Genomic DNA, 14,177 nt, shown 5'->3' with positions numbered 1-14,177 from the left:
TTTGCTTTCAAGAGCACACTCCTTTATTTTAACAAGCCAAGTTACACATTTGTAAATTAATACAGGCCAAATAAATGCTTGCAATCAGAGTGGACATTTAATTGGCATATTGAAGTTTAGCAATTATGATTGTATTTTGAGTAGCATCAGCAACTGTTCTCATCTCCATTGCTTCAACTGAACAGAAGCAAGTGTTCCCACAGAAAAAGGGCAGTATTTTCAAAGAACACGCAAGTGACTCAGACCAGGGATTCCCAAACATTTTTGGCCACAGACCGCAGCAATCTCCCATGTTTCTTGTCGGCTATGATGGCCCTCTTTCAAACTTTTAGCTAAACACAGGAAAGAACACCGATGCTGTTACCAAGAGCTGCACCAGAGGTATGCCAGCTGCAGTCTGGGAATCACTAAGGCATCCAGATCCCACTGATAGTGCAATTCAAACACCTGTCACACAAGCTCTTTTGAGAACATTAAAATGTTCCCTGGTTACCCAGGGACCGCGGGCCACATCAGTTGGCTCTCCTCGTGGTTTGCAACCGAGCTGAAGGTAACACCTGTACCAGCTTCAAAGAACTACAGCGTGTTTCTGTTCAGTGGAGCAACGGCTACAGTTTAGGTAGGCTTTCACACCTACACACAAATTATTCCGCTTATTCTTGTTAGATAGTGAATTAACAATGTATGTAAAAAGTGAGAGTTTAGAAAGCCGAATACTTTTCCACTCTAGAGTAACCAAATATCTGCAGTTCCACCGTGGAGACGTTATTTCTTCCGTACACGCACTAGAAGTTCTCAGAGAACCGTTTCTTTCACATCCCAGATTCATCACTGGAGCCTGCTCAGGTGCAGTTACACCCGCCCGTACAACCGCGTTACCTTGGCACTGACAGGGCTCTGCAGACGCAGGTCTCAAGCAACCGTTTTGGGGAACAAAAACCAGCCTGAAGCAAGACTGTTCCTTCAGTTACCCAGTGCTTACGCATCAGCTGGCTCCCACGGCCGCTCTGCAGGCAAGTTCCTCCGCCCTCCCTCCCGCGTGCCCCCTCCGCTGTGGTTGTGCTGCTTCCTTCCTGCTTCACCACTGGGTTTGCTCCACATCTCAGCAGAAGTCAAGAGGTTGAGCCGGCGCTTCCATTTGCGCCAGGGCTCCGCGCTGCAGCCCCTCCGCGGGCCGTTCTGCTGCCCCTGCCTCCCCCACACCTCCAGCAGATTTGTCTTTTCCAGTTTCCTGTCTGCTGGACAAAAGCGTTTTTCCACTGGTATAGGCTCCAGCCTTGCAAAAGCATTAATGGCAGAAGACCGTTTTAATCAGAGCGCTGCCTCTTGCAGCTACGTCGACGCGATTAGCAACACTAATTCTCGTTACGAGGTCATACAGCACCTAACGCACCTCGTCGCTAAAACGCCTTTCTCACCCCACGGCGATGTTAATGCAGTACTACTGTTCCTGCCACTGCCGGCTAGCATTTTTTTAATTTTTTTCCAATACTTCTCAACGACTTCACAGCTAACCAACTGACACAGTATCATCTCGTTCCTCACGCACAGCAAGGAGACTGCTCCACAGATGATTTAGTCACAATATTGTGCTCACGTGCCACACAATCTGATGCGCACACGCTGTCACATCTGTGAAGCTCGTTCTGCTGCGAGCCTGCCGCACACGCCACTGTGCAGAGGAATTAAGAGCTGCGGCAGAAGACAGCCAACTACAAAAAGCTTTACCCCTCCAAAGTTATTGTGTGTATTTCTTACGTAAGGCTGAATTTTCGTATTTGCGCTCCCACTGACTTCAGTTATGCTCGTGAACGCTGGGTTTTCCCAAATAACATCCAGCCTCTCTAGGAGCAGGCTGCATTTAAGAAAGATTCTTCACAGCAAGCTAAAACACACGGAGCCACACCTCCACCTTGGCCCCAAAGCAAAATTAAGCTGAACACGACTCAACTGACTTCAACACACTTCCAAGACAATGCTTTATTTCCTAAAAATCAGCGCCAAACAGGCTAAAATTACACATCAACAATGAAGATTCAAGAGGGTAAAAAATTCAAATCAGAGGATTTGTTACTGTAAAACCATCCTAATTCAACACTCAAGAGAAGGCACTCTCTGCATGTCAGCTTGGCTTTTTAAAAAGGGGCACAACCCAAAAATGCAGCTCACAACAAGAAATGCAATCTCAGTACACTGGAGGAATGACTACATAGCATTTTTATTTATTCTTAAAAGTACACCTATTTATCCTAACAAAAGATTAAGGGGGGAAAGCATGACAGAGGATGCGGGAATGTCTGACACCTTTGCACTAAAATTGACTGCAAGCTCCTAGAACAGATGATGCAGTTTCCAATTGCTACTGTCCTCACAGAATTGCAGAATTAACAAGTTCAGCCAGGACAACTCAGATCCACCACTTCCTTTCTTCAGAAATTCTATGTTTATTTGGCCTAAGAATTGCACATCAGTGCTCGGAAACGAGGTGATTGCTCATTTAAACTGAGGGGAAACACACTCTAATCGCTGTACTGTTATTCACTGCTAAGGCTGATAACTTGCCTTTTTTTTTTTTTTTTTTTTTTTTTACAACTTTTTTAACAATTTTTTAAAACAACTCACAGTCCAAAAAGGCTTCTGTGATATCGCAGGCTTATGTCTCCAGGTGCTCCCCATGTAAGTTTATGACATGCAAGGCTGCAAGCACACCATGATTATTTCGCTAGTTGAGCAATTAATGCTTGCTTTTCTGTAAATCACACCTCAACAACCCTACTGAGGACTTTGATGTTCTTCTGAATATGAGACCATATTAAATTTTCTGACATAAATAAAGGTTTTTACATCATTTCACAGGTAAGGTGGCTTAAGGCCAGAAAGAGAGGGTGCTGGAAGCTAGAACTGCAGCTAGGGAATTTCTAATTCCTTATCACATGTTCGTTATTGCACTTACTAAGTACTAATGCAAGAAATAACTAAAGAAATACAAGTTTCCTACCCTCTCACTTCTGGGGTTACTTTGGAATTACACACTTAACCACCAGATTATTAGGTGACAGAGTTTGCATCTACTACACGCAAATGCTTAAAGGAAAAAAAAACAACCACCAAACCCCAAAACCACAGTTTCAGGTCCTGCAAACAGCGAAACGTTATTTTTTCCTGTTAACTACTTTACATCTTACAATTTGGTATTTTGAAAACTTAAGAGTTAAAATAATAAAAAAAAAAAATCAGCTCTTTTAATAAGTCTCCAACAAGTAAAATGCACCTTTCAGAAACCACAAATGTGTGAGGTTATCGTGTAGCACATGCTTTTCAGATGTTAGGGACTCTGCACCAGACATGAGCAGTTAAGACCAAATTTCAACGGTAAGTGGCTGCGCCCGATTCCAGAAAGAACAACTCTCCTCTGTCCCACTACCACACCAGCAAGAAGTTTTCTGCGTGCTCTTCATGTGAACGTAAAACTCCAGCCTATGCACGTAAGCAGTAAGTGGAAATGCTCGAGGTGATCCCAAGATGTCTTTTATAACTCTGAGGCAGCTTCAGAGTCCTCCACACACAGTAATCAGTTTTAAAAATAGAAACAGCGGAACTACTTTCAACCAAACTTGCAACACAGGAAGTGAATGAAATTCCATTTAACTATTACTGGCTCAAAAGAAGTCACCTTACAAGTTGTGCCGGGCCACTGCTCTAACATTTACAGTATTTCCACAAGACAACTAATAACAGATTAACAGCAAACGGGACATTTTAGAATCAGCAAATTAATTGCTTGTACTGGAGACTTCCACAGCATCAGCTAATGCTACATTGATTTTGTAGATTAGCTCATCCCGGTACCCTCTGGAAAAAGCAAACAGGTTTATCACCTCTTGTTAACACAAGGTTCAGCTCCAAACACACTTTTCTATTTAAAGAACTACAGGCTTCATGGTTTCATTCTTTGTACAGCGATAAAACCAGCTGGTTAATCCTGCAACTTCAAAGATTTCACACGGGAATGGGAACACATAAACCACAGGACTAGCTTTCTGCCCATTCCAGGTCTAATCCCAGGTCCATGCCATGCTCCCAACAGCAGCTGCCTTGGATAACCTGAATGCAGAGGGGCACTTTGCCTTGCTGGTCTGCATCAGTGGATGCTGCAGGCGCCAGCCTGCCCGGCTAAGGCTATCGGCTCATGCACAGGACGTGCATCCTGCTGCATCTGCAAGCTGAACTGCCACCTTCCGAAGACATTGCACCCGAGCTGCCCCGCATGAAGCCCAGCCAGAAATAACTGCAACCACTACATTAGACTCCTGCCTTGTTTAATACCTGCAACAAACGTGTGTACAACAGTTGCCACTCTTGTGAAGCTGCCCCTCTACTCCCTCCCTCTTTTTTACCAATTAATTGAAGTCTATGACCAAACCCCACAACAGCTAACTAGTGAAAGACATTCTCTGCAGGCAGTATTACTTTCCAATCTTAAGTTTTTTAAATGCTACCAGCTGTAGCTTTAAAGAAGCAAGAAATTCTACAGGCCAATTCTTTTATCAGCGTTTTAGATATCTCAGGTCAGAAATATTACATGAAACATCCATGTTTCCTTACATCCTTCCGAATCCTGGCACTTTTCAACTAACATATATATATGCGTGTGTAAATATATATTTAAATACCTTGAGTTCTGCAAGTCGGAGCATGCCGATCAGTTTAAAGTGTCACACAAAATATACTGCAGGCCACAAACGACCAGAAGATTTTGGCATACTTGTATCATTATGCAAATGGATGTGGCTGATCTGAAGCAGAAAGGACAACAGTCCAGTGTGCTGACCAGAAGCACCAACCTAATGACCTTTAAAGGATCTGGACTTATTATTCTAGGCACAAATGCTAGTGTTACATTTTTAGCAAGCTAGATTTCTTTCAATGTTAAGGACTAAAAATTCACTTATTTTTCTGGATTTAAATATTACAGAAAGCACTTTAAAGAGAATGATTCATTTGATATGATGAATGGTCTTTGAAGAGCTCAACGTATACTCAGAGGACTGACAAGATAAAGGATAATCTCTCACCTAGGTACCGGATTAACTCTTTTTACTGGATTCAGGGGACTACAGAGGAAAACTTACTGCTTGGAACAGCCCAAATAGAAGTATAATGAGTAGTGTTATCTGCACTGGAGTGAAAATTCCTATTTCAATGACTACTTGCTACAGTTAAAGGGAAAAACAAAGCACAACAAGCCCTGTTTCCAAATCAAGGAAGACGCCGGATTTCACACTTGATCTTCAGCCACCTCAAAACTGTCTTCGGTATCACGCCGCCACCAGGGGATTCCTTGGCAGAAGGGTCTGTAAGCTCTAGCACTTCATTCCCAGCTCGCAACCTGTCAAAATACTAAACCCAAGATATTTCGCAACATCCATACTCCAGTACAGCACACAACTCCAGCACGTTTGCTTTTCAAGCTTCAGACTCCAGGATCGCAGCTAACGGCAGTACTTGCCCAGCGCGTAGTAGACCTGCCGAGTAGTTTGGCCGCAGATCTCCATTCCTCCCCTCACACCACACTCTCACCACGACCAATTTATGCTCTGTGGTAATTTTAGTCCTTTCTACAGCTGGGTGGGGAGCAGTCAGGCAACTCACATTACCTGAGCCAGCTGTGGGGGGCATATAACCCAGTGCCACCCGATCCACCTTCTAGGGACAGGAACAGAGCAAAGCCATCAGTTCACAAACTAAAACCAAAAAAGATATTACCTCAAACTGCTGGGAAGCACCTGGCCTAATTTTGTTCAGCACTTTCTAGCAATTCTGGCTGAAAGGGTCATGACTGCAGACTTCTTCAAATCACCAGAAATCCGGAACATGGCATCTTGGCACTTAATCCACGAACCAAGCACCCAAGAAACACAACACGGTTGCCAAGTAGCAGTAACATATTTTTGCCAGCATCGAGAAATCTGTCCACATTTCAAATGATAATTACAAACTAAACAACATGCTTGCACTTCCATCTACAACTTCAAGTCCACAGTTAGTCTTCTGTAAAACTCTACAATTTTACAGGCTCCAAGAGCAAAGAAGAATAAAAATCTTACTTCCTTATTATGCAATAACCTGAAAAGCTTACATTTGTCCATAAATTGATTTTCAAGACAGTGGTCCAATTTTTGATGGAAAGAAAACTAAAATAGATGCAAGCTTATGTCAATTATGCTAAGTGTTACTTAAGTTCCAACACTACCACCTCAACTAGCAATTTAAAGCCAAATTAAAAAGAAATAATTCACATTCCTCTCTCCAACATCATTTAAATGATAATGAATTTCTTCTTGGGTAATAAGCAGTTAGTTAGTGTTCATATGCTGGAGCCTGGCAAGGAAACCTTTCTTGTGGGCAGCTTTGGAGCCTGTTCTTTTCTTTAAGATGTTCTAATTTAAATGCAGATGTAGACTTCACACTAGTGGGTTTTGTTAAGAAAAATAAAAGTCTTAGCTGTATTAGAAGGAAGTGACAGAGGACTCACACACAACATGCACCATTTGAGTTCTACATTTTATACTATCTCTTTTTCACTGGACAGGAATGTGTGCAAGCGCTCTGAAATAGGAGATTAAAGCACTAACACCCCCTCCCCCCAGAGGGCTCTTCTGGTTCATGGCTTAGCACAAGTGTTTTGGATTTTAAAGAGGAAAAAACTGGCACTTTCCCCCCCTCCAAGTCATTCTTCATGCATTTCCTTCCCCTTTATAGATATGCCTGGTCATTTCCAGTATACATTAAATATTGGTAGCTTTTTCCTGTGTAAATTAGGAAGTCTTCACTTGGGAACTAGACAATGATATGAAATTCTGCTGAGCTAGCATCCCATAAGGCTATTGTCAGGAAGATGACAGTTAAATATGGACAAGCTTCCCACACTAATTTTTTGCAACTCTGTGTTATATGGAGAGGGTTTATGATATTCCCTGCTTAATCCCTCCTCTACAGACACGTTAGTTTTGTTAATGGGCTTTGCAAACAGTTTATTTTCCAACGTATGCAAGCTGAACTAGTGCAATAACTTGTTCTATTTCTTAAACAGTCAGTCCACATCCTGAGTAATTACATCTCCTCAGCCTTTCACCTAACCCCCTCCCTCCATCTTTCATAACTGCATTCTAGCATGGAAACATTTGCAGTGGTCTGATTTTATTTAGAAAATAAATCTTCTGAATTTTCTCTTATAATAGGCTGTTGTAACATAATTGGTAAATTGGATTCATTGGTGAAAAACAAACTCTTCAGCCTAATTCATCATTTCCCAAGTAACAGACAATTCCTATCCCTGTCTACTGATCAGCAAGTTATTTTTCTGTCCTGACATGTGAAGTATAATTTATTTACACAACTGCAAAAAAGCTGCTGCAATAAGTAATTTAAGCAGTGGGGAAAGCTGATGAATGACAGCTCCTCTGTGCAAGTGAAGAGGGCTGGAGAAGTAAAAGCTTTCTGTAATAAAAACAAAAAAATATTCCAATATAACCACTGAGCCTCTCAATTAAACTGCAATCAAGGGCTTAGGCAAGTTCGGCACGTTCAGAGCAGTCAGGGCATTAGCATTAATGGCACTATCAACACAACCATCACAATGCAGAAAAAAAATATGTACGTTTAACCAGGTTTTGTTATCACTACTTAAAAAGTAAACTCAAGAAATTCAGAATATTTACAGGGTCAGAGAAGTCACATTTACCACAGCAGGCCACTCAGGGCCAAACAGGTATACCTTTCTCCTTTGCATACAGACCTGCTAAATGCCCTCCACAGATTTTCTTTTATTGCACTTTCAGCTATATAGGCTAACAAACTTCACCTTTGAGTGTTTTTTGGTTTGTTTTTAAAACAAACTGCAAGAGACAAGTCTTAAAATGCCTTCTGCATTAGAAAGCACTGTGGGTCTATAAAGAAGAGGAACCAACAGCTTTGGAAAAGTGTATAGCCTCAAGAGTGCCTATAATTACTGCAGCACAGGCAACCAATTATTGAATGACTTACCTTTACCTTACTGTAAGCATATTACAAAATACCCAGAATGATTAATCCTTGAACTACTACTTCAGTCCAAAATCAAAGCCTTCAGATGTCACAATTTTATTTTACCGGATCCCCAAATATCTAATTTGTTTTTAGAGACCAACGTACTGATTAGCAAGAACAACCCAAACAAGCTCTAAGCTGCCAAAACTCGGAGGAGCAATCTAGTACCTGCACTAAAAAAACTCGTAAGTCACTAAGCTGAATCTGATCTACTTGCTAAAACTCAGTCTTTAAAGCATAACTAGAAGTTACTGCATGTACTTATTAGGCAGGAAGTGCATACATAGCTTTAAAAGCACCCTCAACAGCATTAATTTTTAAACAGATATGGAAGTGAGCTAAAGCAGAATTTAAACAGCATCTTTAAAGCTCTCCTAATAAAATGAGTTCTCTTCACAAAAATCACAGTATGAGTTTATAGCAAGAGTAACAATTTCATCTGGATGACTATACATAAAAATCCACAGTGTTACAGAGGCGAAACAGCCTTTACAGTCCTAGGCAAAAAAAAGGAAGCCATTGGGTGTTCATAGCATTGGATGTCACGCTAACAGTGGTGGTAGCCACAACAGCAGGGTGCTTTCAGCACGCTGATGGTTAAGGTATGACGCAGGAGAGCTGCATTCACTTCTAAGAGCTCTGTGAGTGCAACTAGTTTAAGGCTGGAGGAACAAACACTCACCCACATCCGTAAGCAGAGCAAGTGTTCACACAAGCCTTTTCTAACTCCGTTTGCAGCACCTCTGCTCCTCTGTGGTAGTTTGCAAGTCGGAGAATGCATCAAGGCACGTGTGCTCTTCACAAACACACCTTGAAATGTTCAATATGCCACTGCAATCTTATTTTGCACTACTGGATTTTAAACCGCCTGCCTTACAGCAAACAACAAACAGCATCCAGATTATACTCCCACACAGTCTAAACACATACACAACACTGTACCAAACCACTCGGCGCTAGATGACACACATCTTGCAGCCATTATGAACTCTCAAAACAGCACAAGTAGCTACAAGACATGGTGCTACACACTGCAGAGCCTCTAAAAAAGTTTGAGAGGAAATACATAAAGAGCAATTTAGAAATAATAAAAATAGAAGGTTAATGCTCAAGTGATCAAGACAATTCTGATCCGACAACCTAAGAGAGACTTCAGTCAATTCCAACTACTGGTCTGTTTGCTAGCAGCAAACACCTGCACAGCTTTCACACTAGTTATGCAAATAGTGTGCAAAATAGTTAAAATAGTGCATTTGCTTTACATCAAGAGACATTTGGGGGTGGAAAATAAGAGCATACGCAACAGGAAACAAAATGAATGCTAGATCTGGAAGACAGGAAGAAAGAAGCAAGGACAATAGGAAAAAAAAGTCAGAAAAAGTCAAGACTAAACAATTACGTGGTACACCAGATTAGATTTTTGAAGGCATGCTTTCAGAACACTGCAGACTAACAGCAGACACAAACTTGCAGGAGATCAAGAACAAACCAGATTTTTTATATATATACATACATATCCACACACACTGCCGTGAGTACATTTCCAGTGAATAGCAGATTCAGGTTGCTTTTGTTTGCTTTACAGGCTGCTGACAGTCTTCAGAAAGCTTCTCTCACACTTCAAAATACTTGAATTCATTTGTTCTTACAAAAGAAAATTAACATTTTTCTTCAACTCCTAACAAGGTGAGAAAATGTCTTAAGTTTATTAATCTCAAATTATTATATACATTGAATGCTATAAATGCACCTTTAGACAAGAATTTATTTAACTGAATTTCAGACGAAACAAGTAGCACTTAAAGTGATCAGGTTCCAAAAAGCTCACACAACCACGAAGCCTGACACTGGAATCACAGCATTTAACAGCATCCTTAGCTGAATCACAAGTGCCATTCTTTGTGCAGACATCTCTTGAACTAGTATACAAACCATATGCGCCAACTGCTCTAACGCCTTTCTCTTCTATGACAAATTAGAGAATTGAGAAAGTTACCATGCTCATTACCAGGGCCAGGAAAAGGCTGCCCGATATTTCCCCTTTATGACAAAACAGTAACTGCTGCTTCCTGGGCTGAGTGAAAAGCAAAGGAAGATGTAACGAGACTAGTCGGGTTGTGATTCTGCTTTTATGCTTATGTTTACAAGTCTCACCACAGTTGCTTCCCTGGTAAGCTGTTTATTCATAAACGGTACAATTAGCAATTCCCCAAAGGCTCCCATCACTGCTGTGAGAAAGCAAGCCTCTCTGCAATCCTGGTTTTGAAGTTTGCATCTATCGATTTGGATCTCCCCCCGCTCCCTTTTGTCAATTAGTTTGACTAAAAACTGACTGGGATGATTAACTCTCTGGAATTATTTCTCTTTGCTTCTCCCGGAAAAAAACAAGGGACCGGAGTTGAGATGTTGGCCTTATGATTGACATAGCTATCATTTACTCATCAGACGTTCCATATTTATGATAGACAGTTCACAGTACACGCACAGTTAACCAGAACAAATACCACAGATAAATTCTGAAAGGTTTCATACAACCTTTCAGCCTACTTCTTCTGGAGGGAACAGTAAGTGTTCTAGAAAATAACATCAACTCTATTACATGGGAGCAATGCACAAACCCATTTTCAAGATAAATGCTACTTAAAACGTTTTAAGAGTGACCTCCTGCACTGTAAAAAATCACTCTGTCTTTAACGATAACCCATGTTCTTAATGTTTCAGAGGGGAATACAAGAAAATTACCAGTTCCAGCAGACGACCTGGAGATTAAAATTAATCAGTTTAATCAATTTATTCACAGTAAAAAGTGCTTTTCATATTGTGGCTCGTTTGATCTGAATGAAGGCTGAAAAAAAATATAATAAAAACATGCAACTTTCCATTAAGTCACCTCACCTGCAAACCATACCAAGCTAATGAACTCTTTTTATCCCCTTACTTATTACATCCATTATCTTCTATAACATTTTCTGAAAATTTCAGCCAGCAGCATCTCCCAAAACACATTTCTCACCTGCAATGAGCCAACTGTGCCTGTAGTAAGCACATACTCCCAAGGCCAGGGGTAAAGCAAATACAGTATTAAATCTATCTTTTGAGTACGCTCATTACATGTAACCCAATTCTTGAAGGCCTCATACATATAACTAAACTTTTAAAGGAAACAAGTGTACCACATGAAGATGCCATATCTACACTCCTCAAACCCCGTCTCAAACAAACTCAAAGAGTGAGTCTTATCATCTCACAAAGAAACGATGCTAAACAATGCAAAAGTCATTCTTCAACACTGACAGTGAAAAAATAAAACAGCATTAACAATGCCTTCTGGAGTCACTACCATAGTCTTTTGTTGGAGCTCAGCATTGCAGAATATGCTACAAAGAGGTCAATATTACAGCAGAAACCTGTGCCAACACTTCTCCCCCCACCCCCCAAGTAATTCAAGCACGTAGTTGCCAGGGCGTTAAGCTCATGTTCTCCCCAGAGCAATTATGTCCGGTCACTGAGTGGTTTTCACTTTTTTCCACCTTTTTTTTTTTCTTCTTAAATTCAGCACCTACTCCAAAATCCTGAAGTTGGTTTGAAGTTACAAATGTATGCTCTGTATATCTCTGTCCATCAGACCTGCTGCCAATAGTTAACACAAATACGTAAGATTAACCTTTTCCAGAGCTTCATTCCACTCTTAAATCACCTTGGCTCTCCTTTCCTTAAAGCTGGATGAAGGAAAGCAAGCACCTTTCCAGGTACTGTACAGCACTCATCAAATTCATCCTGTTTTGTTCAAGAGAGCCTTATATTCAGATACAATCACAGTTTCTGCCTCCAACCATCCTTTTCAGTAAGTGCTGTTCACCCTGATGTCCTTTGATCTCAGCTATGCCTCCTGAACAAGATGAAAGAAGAGTTCACGAGTGTGGCACCCTGATCTACCTGAAATATGAAGTTTCCAATGTATGGAAGTTATGGGTGTTTAGTAAGATGTCTTATTCCCACAAAACAAGGTTACTTCTCCCCATCTCTGAAAATACTCCACGGTTTCTGCTTCCAGGAAAAAAAAAAAAAAAAAAAAAAAGGTTCTATAAAGCTCAGAGGCCAATTACAACAAGTTTTGTTCTGGATGCCTCTTTTGCTATATAACATAAAATATTCTACTATTTCCTAAAATTGCCAGAAACATCATTCTGAACCTTATCATCCTCTCCCACAAGGCATTCTTTATGTGTGAATGCAAAGGACTGCAAAACTTTTTCACAGCAGACTTTATATTAACCTAGTGTACCCAAACTACACAACAACTAAGGCTATACAGGCTCTGAACACTTACTCTGCTCTCAAATTTCAATATACCCAAGTACAGTTTACTTAAAACTCTACACTTGAATCTCTTCAAAGTCTCTTTTCATGTACAGACAACGTATCAACCAGCAGACATTTGTTCAAGCTCTTGTTCACTAAAGCAAATTTGCATCATAACGAGTTGAAAACATTTCTCCCCATTACCTAGGCTGAGAGTTCTCCTCATACATCCGTTCTTTTCCTTCCTTGAAAAGGCTGATGGTCTGCTTGGTTTTCTTCATCAAGTTCTCCATGAACACGCGGAAGTACTCATTTTCTCCTAGGGTCTCCATCTTCCCCTCGTAGCGTGATAGGATGGTTCGTAGGTGCTGGTAGGTATCAGGCAGCAGATCAAGGATATACGGTGGGCTGTTCTTCAACGCCAGTTTTGGGTTCTGACACAGACGCACCACCTACGGTTAACAAAGAAAATACCATTTTGAAAACTTAAAATGGCAAGTAGTGATCAGTTACTGAAATACAATTCAGTGTTACTTACAAACACGATACACTGAAACGTGCACTCCCAATAAACCATATTTGTTGCTTAAGTCCAGATAGGGAGCCCAGTCACTGTAAAAATATCAAGTTTACCGACTGAAGTGCATGAGAACTGACAAAACCCTCAACATATATATGACCATATTTCATGAGGCTGCTCTTCACCCCAAGCGCATTTTCAAAGACAAAATTCAAGAAAATCCAATACGGAGTTTGTAAAAGGCAAGGATGTAACTTGCTACATGCATGTGTTATACTTTCTGCCACATTTCAGACTCTGAACATTCCCACAGGCAGAACTTTACCTGTCTCAAGCTGGCCTGACTTTGGCTGCAAAAGTGACTTTTCACACCAACGCATATATTCGGCACAATTATGCCCACAGAGGAAGTTCCACCGCTACAGGCACCACTGATGTCAGTAAGTGTTCCCAGGCTGAAATTCTTTTGAAGGCAACAGTGCTAGAAGAATCTATGGGTAATGACGACCATCAAGAAAGAACGAATGCAAAGAAAATTTTCATGCAGGAATGTCAACTAAGGTTGGCATAATAGATATGGTAAAAGAAGTCTGGGTAAAAATTTGTCTCACAAGAACTTGTGTCCCTGCTTATTCAACAACTTTGCTTCTAACTTCTGTCACATGAATCTCATAGTAAAACTAGATTCTTCACAAAAATTTCTGTGGGTTTGGGGTTTTTTTGTGTTTTGTTTTTTTTTTAAAACATATCCACAGTGATACTAGTAATTAGATTAAATTAGGTTATTAGATTACTTTAACCTCTCTTCCACTTGGCATACAACTAAACAACTCATTTTTCTCCCTTCCAAGCCACATGTTCTCTATTTATTTTTTTAGCAGCAACATCACATATTCTCAAAGTTAAGAACTTGAATCCATCAACTCAAATTTTTGTCATCTACAGTGAATTCACTGGATCATCGACAAAATTTTAGGCACTTTTGCATTGTGTAGTTAAGGCATAAGTCACAAGTGGAATATTCCTGTTCAGAACCCACAAGCAGTACGGCTGTTATACCTGTACACAGACAAACCAGGATGCAAGCTGAACTCATTATAGGTCTTAAACATACAGGAATGTAGAGCTTATGTGCCAAAAGCTCGTAAGTTTATATGATGGGGAGGATAAAGTAAGCCACTTCACCAATCAACCATACCAAAGTTTTCCATTATCTAGACTGAGAGAATGATAGGGAGAGATAATCACAAAGAGGCAATGTGAAAAA

The 14,177-nt window shown here is 40.6% G+C and overlaps 1 protein-coding gene across 2 annotated transcripts in view; it reads right to left on the bottom strand.

Moving 5' to 3' along the window:
- The window catches only part of CBL (Cbl proto-oncogene), a 45,300-nt gene that overhangs the window by 24,023 nt on the left and 7,100 nt on the right, over nucleotides 1–14,177 (bottom strand). The window contains exon 2 of one of the 2 annotated variants that reach the window (XM_080366417.1): nucleotides 12,595–12,842. In XM_080366417.1, coding sequence (XP_080222543.1) covers nucleotides 12,595–12,842 — 248 coding nt within the window. The other variant, XM_080366418.1, reaches the window with a different exon arrangement.

The sequence above is a fragment of the Falco punctatus genome, assembly GCF_963210335.1.
Source record: "Falco punctatus genome assembly, chromosome: 16".
Classification (NCBI taxonomy): Eukaryota; Metazoa; Chordata; class Aves; order Falconiformes; family Falconidae; genus Falco; species Falco punctatus.
Note: the sequence above shows the minus strand (reverse complement) of the source record. Positions and strands in the feature narration are given on the sequence as shown.